This window comes from Bipolaris sorokiniana (genome assembly GCF_000338995.1).
Source record: "Bipolaris sorokiniana ND90Pr unplaced genomic scaffold COCSAscaffold_5, whole genome shotgun sequence".
Lineage (NCBI taxonomy): Eukaryota > Fungi > Ascomycota > Dothideomycetes > Pleosporales > Pleosporaceae > Bipolaris > Bipolaris sorokiniana.
This window is the reverse complement of record NW_006911899.1, coordinates 501,548-514,132: the sequence shown is the minus strand read 5'-3', so window position 1 is coordinate 514,132 and position 12,585 is coordinate 501,548. Positions and strand designations below refer to the sequence as shown.

Here is a 12,585-nt window from a genome sequence, read left to right as displayed (position 1 = left end):
CTCTATGCGACTGTTGCATCGCGTACTGGCGAAGTGGCTCGCAGTTTTCTCGTCGACTATGCGGTTCTCAAGTTGAGCCTTATTTGGTGAAGGTGATGTTGAGAGACCAGCCCAGTAACCAGCAACCGAGCGCGCAGGCGCGTACCTGTCGCGAAGCAATGGGCTCCGCATAGGCAACGCCACGCATCCCACACCAACACAGAAGTATTAAGTGTTATGGTTCCTTAAGGGACAGAAGAATTGGCAGAGCGAGCGCAGCAAAGAAATACTTGGAGTCAATTACAACAATTTAATATTATATACATTTATGTAATCGTCTGATGCGAAGAGTTGCTAACTCCAGAATCCTTCCTGACACTCTTCAGATCACCTTCACTAGATTGCAACGTCGGGACCGGAGCAGCCTTCAAAAACTCGTCCTCATCTGTCGCGTTTGTTGCCCAGATCTTGCTGATACTCAGGTCGTATGGCCCTGGTATCCGATCTATCAGCGATATGCCTACTGTGCGCACCTTTTGCGTTAACATCTCTCTCTGAGGCTCTACAACCTGGCCATGATTTGTCCGCACAAACTCGTTCCACTTGATCAAGATTGTTTCCCACTCTCCAGGAGTCTTAGAGTGCAGCAAGTGCTGGTGGATATCGGTAGGGACGATGGATTCTGTCTGGACGTTTACAAAGTACTTGCGCCCATCTGACTTGAATTGGATGGCGAGGAAACTATACATGCTCACATCCCACAGCGATTTGCCGAAGATGGTCGAGCCCCGGTCCAGTGTTCTCCACCCGGCGTATCCGGTCCTTTGAATGTGCGGTTGGTTGTGTGGCAGTTGTGTGGATATGGAGCCGTGAAAGCGGACATGTGGGGGTTCGTTCTTCGTAGGGGGATGGAAGTCCAAGTCTGCGGAAGAGAAGCCGCCAATGTCTTTGTCGCTCATACGCTTGCATAGTTCGACATCTTCGGGCTGATTGAAGAGAATCAGAGGGAATGGCTTCTGGGGCGACCTGAGGCCCTCGAGCTTGAGCGCTGCAAATGTTAGTGGCGGCGCATCCAAAGTGCGGTTTTTGGCACCCACCAAAATTGGAGAGCCGCTTGAACTCGTCCAAACTACGCTTGAAGAAGCCAGGTGCAAGACAAGCTGAAGTCGGGCGCATATTGGCGTGGGAATTAGTGCAATGTGCAAGAGGCGCAATGGCAGCTCTCTCTCTCGATCTGGGTGAGGCTCACACGACGCAATGCAACTATGACGCCGCGGTAGTCTCGCCGGTCGCTAGCCGCATCGGGCTTACATGCCAAAAATCTGGGGACATTTGCATTTGCATTTGCATGTACAGCGCATCCGCCACACTCATCGCTGGACGATACTTTTGCGTGAGATTTAACCAGTCAAGGATCCACCAATCTATTCACGCTTCATCGCCCCCGCCCGCCTCTCCGAACACAATCAGACAAGTCGTCAGCCCCGCCACCAACTTTTTTGTCTCTCGATGGCACTGCAGGAAACCTCCAGGCCTCGAGGTATTCGAGACAGCCCCGCCCACCCTCTGCAACCGCTGCCACCCTCGTCGCGAGAATTGGGAGAAGTCACGCCGCCGAAACTGGCAGATGGCGCATCCGTAGCAAAAGAAGATCCCAAGTCTGGAAAGTCATGGGCGCATTTTGTCGCCGGAGGGTATGGAGCAAAGTCTTTACGCAATGGCACCAGAAGCTAACATTTGCTCAGACTTGGTGGTATGGCCTCTGCCACTCTCACTGCTCCGCTTGATGTCCTCAAGACCCGTCTACAATCCACCTTTTATCAACAGCACCTCGCCGCCATGCGCGCAGCCCGAGGCTTGCCACCCATAGAATCCATGTCCTTTGCACGAAGTTCGCTATTGCACATCCGCGAAACAGGAGAGATATTGTGGCAAGTCCCTAAAGCAGAAGGCTGGCGGGCGCTGTTCAAAGGGCTGGGGCCTAATCTTATTGGTGTAGTCCCCGCCCGCGCAATCAACTTTTTTGCCTATGGAAACGGCAAGCGATTGATTAGCACACACTTCAATAATGGACAGGAAGCCGCATGGGTACATCTCTGCAGTGCCGCCGCCGCTGGTATTGTGACTGGAACCGCAACGAATCCCATCTGGCTGGTCAAGACGCGGTTGCAATTGGACAAGAATACCCACTCGGACGGTCGAGGTCGTCAGTACAAGAACGCTTTCGACTGCACAATGCAAACCATACGCAAAGAAGGTGTTCGTGGACTATACCGTGGACTGACGGCCAGCTATCTCGGTGTCACAGAGAGCACACTACAGTGGATGCTATACGAGCAGATGAAGCTGTCACTGGCAAGAAGAGAGGAGCGGGTTCTTGCTAGTGGCAAACCACCGACAATATGGGACCAGACTGTTGCATGGACGGGAAAGCTGACTGCTGCTGGTTCGGCCAAATTTGTGGCGGCACTCATCACATATCCACACGAGGTTGTTCGTACAAGGTTACGACAAGCACCCATGGCAGACGGCCGACAAAAGTACACTGGTCTCGTTCAATGCTTCCGGCTGATCTGGAAGGAAGAAGGTATGGCAGCACTCTATGGCGGTCTCGTCCCCCACATGTTCCGTGTGGTGCCCAGTGCTGCCATTATGTTCGGCACATACGAGGGCGTGCTGAAACTTCTTGGTGAGAGCAGCAACATGTAAACGCACCGTGTTGTTGATCTTTGTGCGCATGTGTACAACATCTATTTGCATGAAACGGCGTTTTTTTGTTTAGGAAGGGAGATCTGATTGGCATTTTCGGGCGTACTCCTATCACCACTCAGCTCCAATTGAGCTTGTATTTGTATTATGCGGATCAGGAAGATAAAAAATGAGGTTACGATATGTGCGGACGCGGGTTGTAGGCGTACTCTTCTAGCGTATTGCACAAGCTCTAGATCGTACTCTCAACGAATAAATGGCAATTGTAGAACAGTACATCCATTTGAAATTAAGACAATTCCTGATCGTATGCAAGGGCCAAGACTTAATCATGGTAGCACGAATGTCGAGACCTTGATTGCCAGTCTTGGATTTCTCGGAAGTCCGATAAATTTAGCGCGACTCTTGCCCAGAACGTCGACTTTTGACATCTTCAGCGGCCGCCGCTCTCAATACCAAAACGACCCCCACCACACGACGCAATACGTGCGCGGGGTGCCACACCACAGCCACCCAGCATGTCGACACAGATTCCCCTTCGCACAGCTCGAATACCAGCGCTACAGCGACAATGCCTCTTCCTGCGCCACCAACACCAAAACCGAGCACACAACCTTTCCCGGTGCCAATCTCTCATACCGGCTACTCGCGCGTTCTCGAGCACCCCGTCGCGCCCCTCGAAACGCAAACAACTCGGTCAGGACAAGGCACAAACGCGGGCTGCGGCTGAGGCACAGATTGCACCGTCGCCAAAGGTCAACTATGAGAAGGCGCAGACTAGTGCGGATGCCATGACTGAGGACATTGGATTGCTGCAGAATACCATCATCAGAGCGCCGTTTAGCGAGTTGAAGGGAATTGGTGTTCGGGGATTAACGAGTTATTACTGGGATCTGGTGAAGAGCAAGGGGACGGCGCTGTATTCGTAAGTGGTTTTCTAGAATTGAATGAGACGGGCTGGACATACCGGGTGGGGGAGAGGGCAAGGCAATTAAAAATATCAAAGAGAAGATATGGGAGGAATTACAGAGGACAACGTCTGATAATGGCTTTGCACAATGGCTAACAATGCACCAGACGATACTACTACCGCGCATGCATCCAAAAAACCGGCTGGACAAGATTCTTCCCCATCGACCTCTTCAATAACAAAGAATACATCCGCTTCGCACAAAAGAACTACGAGCAAATCTACTCAAATCTTGCAAAGTAAGTCTATCTCACCTATATTTACATCTTAGCTTTCCCAACCACCCCCACTAACCATTTATTTCTCCCAACAAACAGAGGCACTACCGCCCCCCTAAAACAAACCTGCCTTCCTCCGCTGATAAAATCCCTCGAATCCCGCATCCTATCCCGTGGCCCCGTGCAATTGCAATGGCGGCTCCACGGCCCATTTAAATCAAGCCGCGTAGTATCACACCGCGCCGCACCCCTCGGCGAGTCAATGCCCGATACCGCGTACAGACAAGTCGTCGTACGCCTCGTATCCGAGCAATCGCTTCGCGCGATTCCTGCTTCCTCTTCGTCTACAGCGACCCCGAACCGTGCTATCCACCGCTTACCTTGGATCCCGGATGCGGCGCGCCAACAGCTGGAGAAGCAGCGCCAGCGCGAGCGGAAGTTGGAGGATGAGAATGGGAGTGGGGAAGTTGCTGTGCAAGACGCAGTTGAAGAAGAGAATGTGGTGCCCAAGACGGTGACGGAGTACCTTGTGTTGCAGAAGAGGGTTATCAAGGGCAAGGAGGAGGACTGGAAGGTGTGGGGTTTTGCAGAGGAGAGCACGCCGAGTGTGATTGAGAGGGATCAGGAGTACTGGCGCAAGATGCTGGATGTGCAGGCGGGCGGTGCGTAGAGAGCGTCGTGGACTTGAGAGAGTTACACAACAGTTTGTCTTGAAAAAGAGAGAGAGAGAAAGACGGAAATTTCCCGCCCCCCTTGTAACCATACTTTGTACATAAGGATTGACGTGTGAAGAATAACCATGTGGGTTTTGGGATCCTCACAAATGACGATCTTTTGCAAAAAAAAGTTGACACTCGCGATTTTCTTTTGGACAACAATTCTAGTCACACGAGAACAAACGTCACAATGCGAACATAGAGAGACAATGCTTCTTAATTTGAGCGCTACTCACTTGGTAGTAATCACGTAAAAAAAAAAGCCCATCGTCCAACGCAAGCATTCAGCGCATAAGCATTTACACCGCCGCGCGAAAACGCCGCTCACTATCGCACCTCGAGTCGCGCCCTCCACTTTTCCTATCCACAATGGAGAAGACCATTCAGCCAAAGCTTCCGAGAGAGAAGCTGTGCCGCTTTAGCCGTGTGCCGCAGCAAAAAGGAAAGGCCGGAATATTCTCGAGGGGGGGGGGGGAGCGCGCAAAAAAAAGGTAAGCAGTGACTCGGGACTAGAAACCGTGGACCTAAATAGTATTCCAACGTCAGTTCTGGGTTTTGCTGGCTGATGGGGAGGAAAGAAGGGTTTTATATTATCCCCGAATTTTGGAGCGAAAGTGAGTGAGTGACTCACCTTGATTGTTTTTGCGTCGAGACCGAGGCCTTCCTTCTTATCGGTCAAGAAGTCTTGGACGTCCTTTCGCTGGTCGCCCTGGAGCTGGACGACCTCGCCCATTTCGGCGTCGCTCACAATGGTGCCATTGCAGGCAAACTTCTTCTTGATCACTTTGAGGATCTTCTTCTGGTCGAATTTCTTGGGGAGACCTTGCACGGTCGTCAGGGTTTTGCGGCCATTGCGCTCTGCGGTTGCGTCAGTTGGGGGAGTGTTCCTGCAGCGAGGACCTTTATTTTTTCTTCTCGCGTCAACTGTGCAAGGGCGGTGAGGCACGTACGTTGGATACGAATATGAATGTAGTCCTGCTGAGTCTGTTTGACTTGGCCGGTATCTTCATCCGCTTCCGCGAACGGGTCTGCAGTGTAGAGTTAGCAGCTGGGTTGTGCGTTGTGCTGCAGGGTGGGGGCTGAGGGTTGCAGCTGCGCAGCTCTTACCGAAGGACTTAAGGTTCTCGATGGACATACGACTGTCGGTGGGCGCGTGTGTAGGTGGGGAGTTGTGGGGTTATGGATGTGTCGAGTCGCCAGTGAGATAGTTTTCTGTTGAGATGTGGTGGAAAGGGAGCTTTTGCGGGCTTCACGGGGGGTTTGGAAGAGGGTTTGCTGCTGCAGCTGAGAGTCGGGAGGGTCGAGTGAGCAGGCTGGGAAAGAGAGGTGGGGATGCGGAAGGGGAAGAGCGAGCCCCGCTATGGTCTGTGCACGGTGTGAAGGCAGGACAAGACAGGACAGGGCAGGACAGGGCAGGACAGGGCAGGTGTAGGATGCATGGATGCAAATGGATAGACGGTGCTGGTTGCCGTATTATGGAATGCGAACGAATGCATGCGAGTAGGCAAGGGTGCGAGTGACACGGGGCGACGCGGCAACACACGAACCGTCGATGGTGCAAGACATTGGTCGTTGGCCGCCAGCCGACAGGTATCGTCGCATGCTCGCGGCCAAGATTGGATTATACAGTTTGCATAGTACAGCTGCTACCTTGGCACCGGCTACAGACAATCTATCCTCGTACTGCCACCTACGAAGGGGGCACAGCAGCAAAGGCCTCGGTGCCTGACGCCTGGCCGGGACGAGCAGGCGGCGGGGGGAGGAACATGGACGAGTATGTCTGTGGCACAGCGTCAGCATCAACATCATGTCGGTAATTCAGTATTAGACGGGGGAGAGCGTCTTACGACGAGGAGTGACATGACTGCGAGTGAATTAGCATGGGAGCCGACTCTACTTGGGATGGGAGCATGCATACTAGACATGCCGACCTGGAAGTAAGCAGGCGTAGTCGACGTCTTCCTCTGTTCGGCCGTCTCAGCCAGCCAAGCCTGGATAGCAAAGACTACGGCAACCCTGCACTGCGTCAGTCATGCAACGTCGCACACACACTCAAGGCAGCAGACGACTCACCAGCCGATCATCCTGTGCAGCACCGTTCCACGTCAGTCACCATGGCCATTGCAATTGGGTGGGATTCCCTAGAAATAAACATGTTGGGGTAGTGCGTACTTGTTGCGCGTGAAGATCTGGGGGGAACTATATCAGCGTGCAGCATGGTGGCGGCTAGGGCAGCGTCACTTACAGCAGCCATGGGCAGCGTGCTCGACAGCGTGCCTGCAAAGTCACCATCGGATTAGTAGGGTGTGCGTGTACAGGATAGGCCAGTCAGCGGGAGACGGCAGGGCGCTGCTCACTCGACATGTCGCCTTCATCTTTGCTCTTCTCGGGCTCGGCATAGGGCACGACTGCACAACCATGTTAGCCACGTGACCAGACACACGATGTTGAGCCCCTATGACGGGGGCGTTGGCTGCCAGAGCCAGAGCCAGAGCCAGGGCTGGCGGGCGGTTAGTCACGTACTGAGGTCGGCGCGGCGCATATCTTTTTTCGAAGCCATGGTCGAGATTGGGGGGCCGGCGGTGTGGGCTGTTGGCCGATTTATCTACCGTGGTGGAGACTGGTGGGCGTAAGACGAGTGTGTGATGGGCGTCGTCGTGGTCGTGGGCTGGGAGCGAGGCCGGGATTGCCTGATAGCACTAGGCCCGTCGCCGCCCCCCCCCCATGCTTGCCTCGCTCTATCGTAGCACCGGATCATCGTCTCCGCTGCTGGACTGGCAACATCCTCTAGACTGCCCACTAGCCGACACGCCTCACGTCGTCCATCCTTCGACCCCGTCCACCCTCCTCATCTCCCGACCACCACATCTCTCCTCGTGTGGTGCTGGCCAGAGTCGCGAGCACATGTCCCCGTCGCCCTGCTGTTGCTGCTCCCATCTGCATCTGCATCTGCATCTGCATCTATACATCTACACTTGCCTCTCAGCTCGCCCAGCTCGCCCAGCCCTCGCAGCCCCGGCACCCTCCCTTTGCCCATCTGCATGCGCCTGATTCAACAATGAAGTCGCCCCCTGTGCGATGACTTCTCGACCTGGCCCGGGGATTCACGAATCTCTTCAGAATCGTGGTAGCGGCCTGCCTCCTCGGTCCCAGGTGCAGCGTCGGCCGACCAAGCCCATCTCAACGCTTGTCCAGCCCGACTGCATCGACCCAGCCCTGGAAGACGACCGCCCTCCCACACACAATGCCGCAAACGATGCTGCGCGCCCTCCCCCGCGGGGACGCCCGCCGCTCTTCTATACCGCCATGCCCAACTACGCCCTCGACATGCCCATACACGCCTTCCCTTATCAGCCGACCGCGAACCTGCCCCTTCCCCCACGCCCGGGCTCAATACATCTAAGAGATGCGTCTCAACAGCGTCGCATATGGCCCGGCGGCTCCGGAGTCAAGGACACTCCAAAGCCAGGCGCGTCTGAAGCCGTCGCGCCTCCCGTCCATTTTCCCGGTGGTAAGGCTGCCGATGTGTTCCCGTGGACTGGTAATAGTGCCGAGGATAACTTGTCCGAGGCGCTTGTCAAGACAGGTATCAGTAATAAGCCTCAGATTATGAACGAGTCCAATACTGCTCGGCCCTCGCTGATAAACAACCTCAAAAACAAATCTGGCCTCAGTACACTATCCACCCTATTTGTGGCCGTCCTGGAGAAGAGGCAACAGACTGGCCGCTTACAGACCCCCAACACCTTCAAACCCCCACCCCGACTAACACTTAGAGATTCCACTCGTGAGCAGTGGCTGCACGATCTAGCAAATCCGACCACGGGTCTTCGTCGCCTCAGCCGCACAATACCCCATGGACTCACTGGCAAGGTGCTGTTGGAACAATGTCTCAACAAGAACATACCGCTTCCGCGAGCTTTGTGGCTGGCCAAGTGCGTGGGTATCAACGAGCTGCGCGCTCACAAGAGAAAGGGACAGGCTGGTACTGTGACGTGGGGAAGAGGCTGGACCAGTTCCGTGGAGCAATTCATTGACGGTGTTATTGGTGGAATAGGGCAAGGCGATTGGAAACCACGAATCACGTACGCCCTTCAACTGGCTACCCATCTTTACAAAGAGCACCTTTTGGACGACGACCACTTTCTCGACTGGATAGTCAATGGCTTAGATACGTGTGCATCAGAGCGTCTGTTCATCTGGCTGTTGGTTGTTTCCATCTCCCACTACTGGGCGGATGTTACGTGCTGCCGCCGCCGCGGCAAGCGTCTTGCTGAGTCGCTGCTCAACCAACTTGACAGGATCTATCGGCTAGAGGAACAGGGCCCCTATATGGCTGTCTTGCAATATCTGGAGAACACCGTTGTCAGATTACTTGCAACACGACCAGCATGTTTACTACTCCCGACATCATGGACGCAGTACAGTCCTCTTCTCCAGAAACTTGCAGAGAGGCGGAACCATGCACACGTCACCCAAGCCATCCGGAGACTTGAGCAGCGAAATTGCAGGTTGTTAAAGTCTCCCCAGAAACCATCATTCGCTTCACAAACACCCGCCGGTCGAGTCTATCGCATCTTGGACTCTATTGACTACAATAGGCCAGTCCGCATCGAAGACTTGTCTTACGACTGCATGGAGATTATTGCAGATGCGCCCCGCCTAATCGGTGTTCTCCTCAGCTGGACTTGCACGTACTATCGAGAAGGTGCACACAGGGTGTATCTGGCGACTCGGTTACTTCGGCGGTGGAACCATCTCGGGGCCGATGTGTATGATGGCATTATTTCGTATTTGCGCGAAATGACATGGGTTGCAACAGGCGATCCTAGCCTTCTTTTCAAGGTTGTCGCAGAACTGGTTCGTTCCAAAACATTCGCGCTTGGACGCTACCTGCAATGGCTTATTGCTACTGGATCCGTAGGGCATGGTGCAGATCTCTCTGTGGTAAGTCGCCTTCATCAGCGTGATGAGTCTACTCTAATCCGTCTCCAGCCTGCCTCCTGGCCACTGCGTCTAGTCACCGAGATACCCCTTACTGGCCTTCCTGATCAGATTCGCACACTACGGAGCACCCTCCTTCGTGGGACAGTACACTCTGCAGAATTGGAGCAAAGAGCCCTTACCTACGCCAAACATATGATGTCTCAGACTTTACCTAGTTTGTTTGGGCTCTACAGTTCCACGATGGACGTGAACGAAGTTGAGCTAGAAAAGCTTAGTCCGACCGTGAAGTTTGAGCTAGGTATCTGGTTACGTCGACAAGTCGCTCAGTATGCAGAAGTCAACGAGCAGTAAGGCCTTTTATTAACACGTACGGTAGTTCGCTAACTGTCCATAGTGTACCTACCAAAGATGCACCAGGAGAAGAGACTGCTGCAGTATCCTTGCTAACGGCGTTGGATTTCCATATTGTAAGGTCCTACCTCGAACGTTTTGGAGATCTCGCTATACTTGCGGACGTTGTCGGCATCACGACTTCATCTTTGGATTCCAGTGTTCTTGCTTCCACTGCGGACACGATTAACTACCACGCCAAAGCTTTCCGTGCCATAGGTGCTTTCGATCCTCTATTTGCCAGAGTTACAGCGAGATATGCCGCCTTGCGAACGATCCGATTCCCCGATCGCGAGCTCCTGCTCAGCCTTGCTAGTCTAGCTCGCACCGCCCAAACTGATGGACAGCTCCCACAGCTTCTCAACTATGACTTGAGTCAACTCAGTCAGCGTAACTCGCTTGTTGCCTGCTCGCCTGCCTCTGATAACATGGGTGAAGTTATGCAGACAGGATCCTCCTCTGATGACGAAATTGAGCGTATCCTTTCTAGTGGTACCAGTATGGACCAGCAGATGATGGGTCGAGTACTCCGCAAGATTGTAAGCAACATAGAAGAGCATTCAGGCAAGGGTTCTGTGCATCTGAACAGCCATCATGGCTGGTTCCATCGACTCCGCTGTTTCGATGAACCAACGTTTGATATGGTTGTGAATGAATGGCTGGCCTCGAGCTTGATGGCTCAAAGAACCGACAGCTTGCGAGTAGCTCTGCCCACCCTAGCTGGCTCTGGCTGTGTTGCTCTGACTTCTTTCCTGGAAACTTTGCGAGCCTGCGTTGCAAGGTTTAAGACAAGCCCATCTGAAGGTTGCTTCCAGAGCGCGCTGAAGGGTATGCACATTATCCTGCCGTCCGATGCGCTGGCTCAGTCATGTTCGCCCCAAGATGCGTATCGATATCGCCTCGAGCAGCGAAAGCTATGCTTAGAGACTGAAGGACGTTTCATGCAGTGTCTGGGTGAGCTGATTGGGCTTGGCTCAATAATCTCTTCGCACAAGACTCAAACACAGCTTGCAAGCTTGCTGCGCAGTAGGCCGGTGCTATCAATTCTGAACACTCACATCGCTACCGATCCAGGATGTCTGAGTAAGCTAAGTAAAGATGTTTCGAGTGATTGTCTGAATCAGTCGCTAGATACCCTTCTTGATCCAAACGACCATTTAGGTTTATCTCAGAAACCTCCTGAACAGCAGGTGGCTGCGGTATTTTTACTTGCTAGCGAGCTGTCATTGCCCATCTGTCAGGCGGCCATTGAACGAATCTTCTCTTCCCGAGCGAACGCGTCTGCGGGCCCCAGTGAGGCGCTATCTGCTACCCTTCTCAATGCTATCAGAACAGCAGTAGAGGAGGACCGGCCATCCGGACTAGAGCTTCTTGCGAGTTTAGACGCTTCACTGACAGGGCAGATACGACAGAATGCAGAGCGTGAGATTATCAATGCTTCCGCTTTCCTGACTGCAATGTCGACTACCAAACCAGAAGAGTCGGAGATTGTTTCGCCCAAGATGGTCCAGAAGTTCCTCGCTGTCATCGATCTAACTCCCAGCAAGGGCGCTGAAAATGCGGAACAATCTGGCCTGCTTCAAGCATTAGTTGAGAGGCTCAAGGGCATGACTCAAGCCCTTGATGACAATAAGCTCTCAGTGTTGGACTTCTACGCTTGGTTGACGGCTCTACTCCGATTGGCAGTGTCCCACGCTTCCACAATGATTAGCAATGCTACACATCCGTACCAGACGGCTATGATGAGTGCCATGGCGGCCCTGCTCACTCACCCCACTTTGGAACTGTATCCTACAATCACTGAACATGTGTTTGACGTTACAGTATTCCTCTCAGATTACATCTCCGACGATGTCCGATTCCATGTCACTCGGCTGGATGGTGCTCGGCTCGCGAATGATTCACGTTGTGTCTTTATTCTTGGGGTGACAGCGCCTGTTGATGGCTGGCTCGTGCTTGCAAGGCCCGTCAACGCTCCTCCAAATCAAAGCTCGTCACAGCCACCGACACCTACACCACTACAAGGACAGCCGACACCGTACCAAAATCCGCAAGCGCAGGCTACGGGATCTCCGACACCTCAACAACGGTACGCGAGCCAGCAACAGCAACGACAGCAGCAAATGCAGGCAGCTCAGCAAGCGCAACAAACGCGCAACATGCAGCAATACTCACAGCATCCACAAAACAAGATGCTCCCCGCCCAGCTCCAACGAACACCTTCAGGCCAGGCTATCCCATCACCACTCTCACAGATGCAGCAGATGCAGCAGATGCAACAGCGCGCCATGCAACCTTCGCCTGTGTATTCACAACGCCCAACCCCTGCAGCGGGTCAGGGCCAGGCAGTCACGCAGGCGCCTGGCAAATTGCAGTTGAAGCAAGAGAAGGAAATCCGACATTACCCCTTCGTCCAGCCGAGATGGGAAATCCTAGCAGAGAGCTCAGGCAATCCCACTGGGAATGAGACTGCAATCAACTTGAGTCTCTTTGGAGCGCGTAGGGTATAATGAATCCTCTATCGGCACTTTTTTTCCACGGTAACCCGATCCCATCGCATACTCTGAAGGGAAGGGTTTTTTCTAAGGCCACCTTCGCTTCGTGTATGTTCTTTTCGTACCCTCGTTATCTCGTTTGTTCTCCTAGCAGATTTGTG

The 12,585-nt window shown here is 53.5% G+C and overlaps 6 protein-coding genes across 6 annotated transcripts; 3 read left to right on the top strand and 3 right to left on the bottom strand.

The window, feature by feature from the left end:
- Nucleotides 1-254: 254 nt before the first annotated feature.
- Nucleotides 255-1,218, bottom strand: COCSADRAFT_139437 (uncharacterized protein). The gene is made up of 2 exons (XM_007700417.1): nt 1,077-1,218; nt 255-1,027 (listed from the first exon to the last, which is right to left on the bottom strand). The coding sequence occupies exons 1-2, from the start codon at nt 1,153-1,155 to the stop codon at nt 306-308; spliced, it is 801 nt and encodes a 266-aa protein (XP_007698607.1). The 5' UTR covers nt 1,156-1,218; the 3' UTR covers nt 255-305.
- A 128-nt stretch (nt 1,219-1,346) lies between these two features.
- COCSADRAFT_189265 (uncharacterized protein) lies at nt 1,347-2,982 on the top strand. The gene is made up of 2 exons (XM_007700416.1): nt 1,347-1,673; nt 1,725-2,982. The coding sequence occupies exons 1-2, from the start codon at nt 1,489-1,491 to the stop codon at nt 2,686-2,688; spliced, it is 1,149 nt and encodes a 382-aa protein (XP_007698606.1). The 5' UTR covers nt 1,347-1,488; the 3' UTR covers nt 2,689-2,982.
- A 224-nt stretch (nt 2,983-3,206) lies between these two features.
- Nucleotides 3,207-4,546, top strand: COCSADRAFT_86770 (uncharacterized protein; the record flags this gene model as incomplete). The annotated part of the gene is made up of 3 exons (XM_007700415.1): nt 3,207-3,613; nt 3,766-3,897; nt 3,976-4,546. 3 exons carry the CDS (start codon nt 3,207-3,209, stop codon nt 4,544-4,546), a joined length of 1,110 nt encoding a protein of 369 aa, XP_007698605.1.
- A 555-nt stretch (nt 4,547-5,101) lies between these two features.
- On the bottom strand, nt 5,102-5,727 carry COCSADRAFT_159112 (uncharacterized protein; the record flags this gene model as incomplete). Its single annotated transcript, XM_007700414.1, has 4 exons — nt 5,102-5,116; nt 5,224-5,450; nt 5,543-5,620; nt 5,700-5,727. The coding sequence occupies 4 exons, from the start codon at nt 5,725-5,727 to the stop codon at nt 5,102-5,104; spliced, it is 348 nt and encodes a 115-aa protein (XP_007698604.1).
- A 277-nt stretch (nt 5,728-6,004) lies between these two features.
- COCSADRAFT_305923 (uncharacterized protein) lies at nt 6,005-7,271 on the bottom strand. Its single transcript, XM_007700413.1, has 8 exons — nt 7,116-7,271; nt 6,950-7,000; nt 6,838-6,869; nt 6,765-6,781; nt 6,666-6,677; nt 6,511-6,608; nt 6,440-6,456; nt 6,005-6,372 (listed from the first exon to the last, which is right to left on the bottom strand). Exons 1-8 carry the CDS (start codon nt 7,150-7,152, stop codon nt 6,283-6,285), a joined length of 354 nt encoding a protein of 117 aa, XP_007698603.1. The 5' UTR covers nt 7,153-7,271; the 3' UTR covers nt 6,005-6,282.
- A 399-nt stretch (nt 7,272-7,670) lies between these two features.
- On the top strand, nt 7,671-12,439 carry COCSADRAFT_159110 (uncharacterized protein; the record flags this gene model as incomplete). The annotated part of the gene is made up of 3 exons (XM_007700412.1): nt 7,671-9,539; nt 9,588-9,886; nt 9,934-12,439. The coding sequence occupies 3 exons, from the start codon at nt 7,671-7,673 to the stop codon at nt 12,437-12,439; spliced, it is 4,674 nt and encodes a 1,557-aa protein (XP_007698602.1).
- Nucleotides 12,440-12,585: the final 146 nt, after the last annotated feature.

What these genes read in the sequence shown, in the direction of transcription:
- COCSADRAFT_139437 (XM_007700417.1), bottom strand. Translation starts at nt 1,155, where the DNA reads ATGCGCCCGACTTCAGCTTGTCTTGCACCTGGCTTCTTCAAGCGTAGT. An exon ending in CAAGCGGCTCTCCAATTTTG is followed by an intron (nt 1,028 to 1,076) that starts GTGGGTGCCAAA and finishes TAACATTTGCAG; the next exon opens with CGCTCAAGCTCGAGGGCCTC.
- COCSADRAFT_189265 (XM_007700416.1), top strand. Translation starts at nt 1,489, where the DNA reads ATGGCACTGCAGGAAACCTCCAGGCCTCGAGGTATTCGAGACAGCCCC. An exon ending in GCGCATTTTGTCGCCGGAGG is followed by an intron (nt 1,674 to 1,724) that starts GTATGGAGCAAA and finishes ACATTTGCTCAG; the next exon opens with ACTTGGTGGTATGGCCTCTG.
- COCSADRAFT_305923 (XM_007700413.1), bottom strand. Translation starts at nt 7,152, where the DNA reads ATGGCTTCGAAAAAAGATATGCGCCGCGCCGACCTCA. An exon ending in TATGCGCCGCGCCGACCTCA is followed by an intron (nt 7,001 to 7,115) that starts GTACGTGACTAA and finishes ATGGTTGTGCAG; the next exon opens with TCGTGCCCTATGCCGAGCCC. An exon ending in AGATGAAGGCGACATGTCGA is followed by an intron (nt 6,870 to 6,949) that starts GTGAGCAGCGCC and finishes GTGACTTTGCAG; the next exon opens with GCACGCTGTCGAGCACGCTG.